We start from the raw sequence: 6,000 nt of genomic DNA, 5'->3' as shown, positions 1-6,000 counted from the left end.
AGGGATGAGGGGCTCGGCGCTGACTTCAACCACCGGCACCAGGTCAGCTTAGGCAAAACAGCAGCGTGACGGTGAACTGACGATGTCGAAGACAACGGCAGTATTCAAGTTGCCAGGTAGCGAGTGGCGCATTCTGCCACTCTGAAAAACCTGGTGCTTGCCATATTCGGCCGCATCAGCTTCCCCATCCCCTCCTCGTCTGTCGTGCTCGGCGACGGTGAACCAAGGGCCGGACGGCCTCGACCACTTCCCCACTGACGACACCAACATAATCCTCGCTACCACAGCATCATCCTCAGCCCCATTGCTGCCCCAACCTGCACACTCTTTCGTAGGCCCCGCCAAACAGTGCACAAGCCGACCGCTGGGCCCCATACTCCCCCAAGTTGGACGCAATTTCAACCTTCTTCTGGTCTTCCACCGCGGTATGCCCCCTTTTCTTTCTGATGGCGATGGCCTTTGACTGACTCATCTCCGCACAGTCCTCTAAAATTGCCTCCGACGATTCCCGCTCCGACATCTTGGCACCTCCGACGACTGAACGTCAAAGAAGCACTGTCAGTCCTCAACGACAGGACACGTGGAACGGCGGCGACGGCGACGGCGACGCCAAAGAAGCCGCGGATGGGCACGTGATCTACGGGTTGCGTGGAAGAAAAGGCGAAATGTTGGAACGAGTGTCGAGTCAACACCTTCGAGATTCCTCACGGCCAGTCTCTGGGTTCGCCACCATTCGGCTTGACAACTCTGGTCCGCAATACTACTTATTTGGTGCGTTCTCCCTCTGGCCGAAATCAAGGGCTTATCTTTTTGCAGCTCACTTGCGTACCCTGTATCTAAAAGTAATGCACCTGTGAGAATCCAATTTACTTTGGTACCACCCTCTCTGCTTTCGTCATCTGACCTGCAACTCAAACGAGCACGTTCTAGCTGGATGGCACTCTTCATTTGGGCTCTCAGCTTATCCACAAGGTGGGTGAATCCTTTGCTGGAGGCATCCAACTCACCAAAGAAACCATAGTTGCTCATTTCTGTGAATTAGAGGGCAGTTTGTGTCCGCCTTCCGTCGATGGTCAAGTTCGCTCTTGCCATCTGACATATACTGTATTACTGCATTTTGCCTGCTGCTCTCTGTGTTGGTTGCACAAACCTCACTTGTACCTGGTCTGGGGACGTCTTGTGTGGACGCCTGGTGACAACGGCACAGCTAGCACAGGCAGGCAGTAGTTGCGTCATTGAAGGCGGATATCAAGCCCTCTGTCTGAAGCAGAAATGTGTGACCATCGTGACGACAGATGGTTTCAAGGCTTGCCTCTTTTCTGTACTCGACATACCTGGATAGCGCGCTGGACGTCGTGCCTTTACCCCGTCTCGACATAATACAAATATAATCAATGGAAAATGTTAATAAACGCAAGGTATGAACATGTTGCTCCTTTTTCCACGCGTCAAGCTAACTATCTTTTTCAGAGCTCTTCCAGCACTACTGAAGTCTGTTGACTGCTTCTGTCTTGCATAAAACTGACTTTCCTGGCAGCCTGTAACAAATAAGAAGCCGAAGCTAGTGGATGTTAATAGAGAAAAGAGTCTACCCAATGTGCGTGGCCTTACACTTTTACTTGAGTTATCACTGACTTAATCAGAGTTCGACTGAGCATGTCAAGAAAGTGGGGAAACCACCAACACTACCAACAAAGGTAGTTGGCCTCTCTTTCCGTATATCTGGTGGTCTTATGCATCCTCAGAAGGCGAAACAGGAAGCAGCTGAGGCAAAACACGCCAATCTCCCCTCAAAAGCTGCCTTGGACGCTGCTACTGAACGCCGCGCTAAGCGACAAGAGAAATACGATCCCCAGCAAGAGTTGGAAAAGCTACGTCAGAAAGGACGCGAACTTGCACCTCGTGTGGCCCCGGTTCTCATTCATGAAACTCGTAACCGTCTGGAGGCGGAAGCAACTTCGGCAACGGGCAATCGCCAGCACTCAAAGCTTTACAACGTTGGCCGATGTGCAGAAGATTGCTCACTGCTGGATCGAGTCTCATTCACAAATCGTCATTCCCACAACCTCGCCGGCTTGGCAAGATGTACCACTCGATCTTGCGGTCGCACTCGTGCAGTACTCTCTCAGCGGATGCTTTGATCCCAAGCCCTTTGTGGCAAATGGTGTATTGGAGCTATGCACAGGCGATATGGAGGAGGAGGAGGAGGAGGAGGCCAAGCACTGCCAATTCTATCTGCGCTTTGTGCCTATCAAGGGCAGACAGGCCATTGCCACTGCTATAACGAAGACTCTGTCCCTTCACCCTCAGGAAGCCCCCAACTCGCTGACCAAGCTCACCGTGCTTGGACATGGTCCTGAAAGTTTTCGGGAGGCTATCGAACATGGTTGGAGCCCTCTTGGTCTGGAGACAGTAGCCAACAAACTCTGCGACATCATTGCTGAAGCGCCTAAGACAACAATCCTTCATAATTCTACACCCTCCTCTTCGTCAGAGCCTAGCTGTCTTCTGTACGCGGGCATGACCACAGAAGACCCAGCTCAGCGCGTTGTCAATGATCTGAAGGGTGGCATTCCATGCAGGTTCACCAACTTTTGCAACGCAAACAACATCTCCTCTTCAGATGTGAAGACGTACAGAGTGGTTAACCTTGCTGTCCCAATTACCTCAAGCCTGGAGACTCGCACCAACAAAGACTTGGGCAATCGAGAGCGTATCCTCATTGCACTATTGGGCGAGCTATCTCTAAACTCTGCCCTTGGTGGTGCTAAGCCGACCTATGAACCCCATCCCGAACTTGTCGCCCTACGTGATCATGTCTTCTCGCTATTGCCTTCAACGCCTTTCCCACTGGGTCAAGAAGAAGTCCCCCACATTCAGACAGCTCTTGGTCATCTTATAGATGACGAAAATCAGCCACTTCAAGCGCATTTCGCCTGAGAAGGAGCCCAGCGAAAGGTATATCAGATATACCAAGGATGTCGGACTTGGTGCTCTGCGCCAGAAGGATGGTCGTGTTGTAGTATTGAACGTCACAAAGGACATACCCCGCGACGGATTTTCAGGCCGACTAGGCGGCTATTTTGATGAAGCTACGGGTATTGGCCCTATGGCAGACCGCTACGTTCAGACACTCGTTGATCCGTCAATTCCTCTAACTGGCAACCTCACTGTCCAAGTGCTCGCCTTCTTCCATGGCGCCTTCATTGACTTTTGGAGGTTTATTGAAGTCCTCTGCCCGCCTTTTTGGTGGCTTTTCCTCTTATTCCTGACGCGAATTCTCAACATTGTTCGTCCTATCTTGGTGGTCACCCAGTCGAATCCCGTTGCAAAGATTTTTCATACTGGTTTTCTTGCTCAACCACGTGCAGAGCTATATCAGGGAAATGCTGATTTTGCCAATGGTGAAACTACGGCTGATTTCGTTCACCAACTTCGGCAAATCTCAGCACAACGTTTCCAGGGTGACGAGTTCTTCAGAGTAGTAGGAATCCCTACTATCTTGCCCATTGGTCCTGGCGCTCAGTTAACAATCCATATTGCGCTTCCCGACTACGGAGCCCCCAAATATACCCCCCAACGAGCTCTACCTCAGTTTATCCTGTTCTATATTTTGGAGATCATCATATTTGTCTTCAAACGCATTATTGCATTTCGACTCGAGACCTGTCCAATGTCGAAGGATGATTGGGAGGACGAAACCAAGACGAGAAGATGGTTAGAGGCAACTGTTGCAGAGGCCAATACATATCTCGAAGATGTGTACGCAGCACTGGAAGTTGCGAAAGAGCATGCACGAGAGCTCATGTTCACGCATGACTTCCTGTCCTCACTATCAGCCTCCTACTGGCAACATCAACTGCGACTGGAGGAGGAACAACCTCGGCCACAGATTGGGCCTATCACACGCCGCAGTGGTCTCCTGGCAGCTCCTCTTGGCGAAGCACGGGTTGACCAAGCCAAATGGCTTATGAAACTTGCTGAGCACTTGAAGTCGTATGGCCTCTCGCACGATCCCTATCAAGTGGAATCTTATGGAATGGAGATCGGGTCCGAACGGTGGTATCAGCAGTTTGTGAAGTTGAAGGAAGGCGTACAGATAAGATATTCCGCCAACGCGAACGGGAAAACGGCTGAGGCAGCAGCTGCTTCCCAAAAGAGCCGCGAGAATATTGCTGTGTATCGTCCTGATGCAACCAGCAAGGAAGACGAGGCGCCGAAACGTTTACGACACCTCAAAAACTTAGTCACCTTTACTTCCACGTTATCAACAGACAAGCCTACCAACAAATTGGAAGAGTGTTCGCGTTTCGGAATCTGCAACAGCTGTAAAACACTGCTTGCAGCTGATACCAACTATATCACGCACGAATGTGGAGCGTCAAGCTGTCGAATCGATATGGCGATCTGTCCTAAGCTGGAGCGAAGTCTGTATGTTCACGATGTCGAAGAATTCTTGCCGCAGCTTGGTCTCCAAGTCACCGATCTGGACGACAGCTTAAAACGTTTTACTGTGGGGGAGATATTTGGTATGGAGGGACAGCTTGAAGCATTAAAGTTGGCCTTGCCTCAAGATGGCGACTTCAATGCAATTGTTGGGGGGTCTGATACCTTTGCCAATGCTATGGTCTACACAAATCAGTCTTTCACCTCCCCTCGTCGACTTCTCACCCTTGCTGTTGACCGAATCCTCCATAGCCAATCTCGTTCTCCGATTTCCAAAACTCCAGCATATTTTGAGCCACTGAAGAACAAGCGGAGGGCCTGGGAGGCTGCAACGAGAACAAAATTGGAAGGTTGGCTTGTGAAACGTAAGTTGTCCTTGCTAATTAGCTAATAAAATACTTATTCTTTTGGATAGGCCAGCCAAAACTCTTTTTCCGTAGCTGTCGCGGAGAGGCTGGAGACAAACCACAATGGACATCGTATGGGACATCTGCAAAGTTATCCAAGTCTGGTGCGCGCTTAGGTAAGCTCAAGATGAATGGGGAATGTGAGCATTGCAAGAGCGCCGTGTGCGAGCCTGCTGAGGTAATGGCAGCGGAGAACTTGTTCTATCTCCCTCATCACTTTTCTCGTGCTGCTTGGTATATGAGGGCTTTGAAACTCGGGTGGCTCCAGTAGGTTTCAAGTAATGGCCTTGAGTATCATGATGTAGTACATAGTAGAGACGGTGAATCCAGTATCTGACATTCCATGACGAAAGGACTCTCTTTTCAAGATTTGCTCCTTGCTCCATAAGAAGATGTTCCCACCATCCTAGAGGTGAAAGAATCATCCAGAAATATGCAGCCGTTATTGAGATGAATCACCAACAACTTTTTTGATGATGTGTGATGGGATGTGTGACCTATATCAATATTTGTGACACAATCAATTTACACAAGACAAGCTGTGTTACCGATGGGCACACACACCAGCAGGTGTAACCATCCCCGACTCTCTCTGAAAGAGAGAAGAGGGTTTTGTCTTGATTAAGTAATTGCCCCGCCAAACTCGTTTCCATGCGATCGGTGAGCTTTCCCACAAGTATGATTGCAAGTCAAATTTGCGTCCGAGGTTGCAATCAATTCAGATGATGCAGTGACTACGACATTTATTTTACTTGTGTTTGGGGTTTTGTGGTTTGTCATCGAATTGTCATCTGAGACAACTTGGGGCATCAGAGTCAGGGACTGGTGCTTTGCCGCCACTACCGATAGAAGTAATACACAAGTCTTATAGACTGCTGTTACATGACCAAAAACTTGAAGACTCAGACCAGCAGTCAAGAATGCTCAACATGAAATCACCGGGCTAAAGACAGGAAAGATTAACATATTATTGAACCAGCCTACACTCATCTAATTCTGGGACACTCTTATAATGTTATCATTCTTATCCTTAACCTATAGTGCAGTCTAGTCGCCACCTGTTTTAGACAGATGACTAAGCAACACAGCTGACTTTCTCACAAATAAATCCTGCTTTGGGCCACCACTTTTATGGGAAACCTGATGT

General features: G+C 49.3%; 1 protein-coding gene across 1 annotated transcript; it reads left to right on the top strand.

Annotated features, from left to right (window-relative positions):
• Positions 1–1,394: 1,394 nt before the first annotated feature.
• On the top strand, positions 1,395–5,124 carry MIND_00672600 (uncharacterized protein; the record flags this gene model as incomplete). Its single annotated transcript, XM_037363442.1, has 9 exons — positions 1,395–1,418; positions 1,471–1,491; positions 1,538–1,597; positions 1,644–1,697; positions 1,746–1,997; positions 2,038–2,865; positions 2,903–4,811; positions 4,862–4,993; positions 5,042–5,124. The coding sequence occupies 9 exons, from the start codon at positions 1,395–1,397 to the stop codon at positions 5,122–5,124; spliced, it is 3,363 nt and encodes a 1,120-aa protein (XP_037219086.1).
• Positions 5,125–6,000: the final 876 nt, after the last annotated feature.

The sequence above is a fragment of the Mycena indigotica genome (assembly GCF_014461135.1).
Source record: "Mycena indigotica strain 171206Taipei chromosome Unknown Mind.scaff0006, whole genome shotgun sequence".
Lineage (NCBI taxonomy): Eukaryota > Fungi > Basidiomycota > Agaricomycetes > Agaricales > Mycenaceae > Mycena > Mycena indigotica.
The sequence above is the reverse complement of the archived record's forward strand: the minus strand, read 5'-3'. Positions and strand labels throughout refer to the sequence as shown.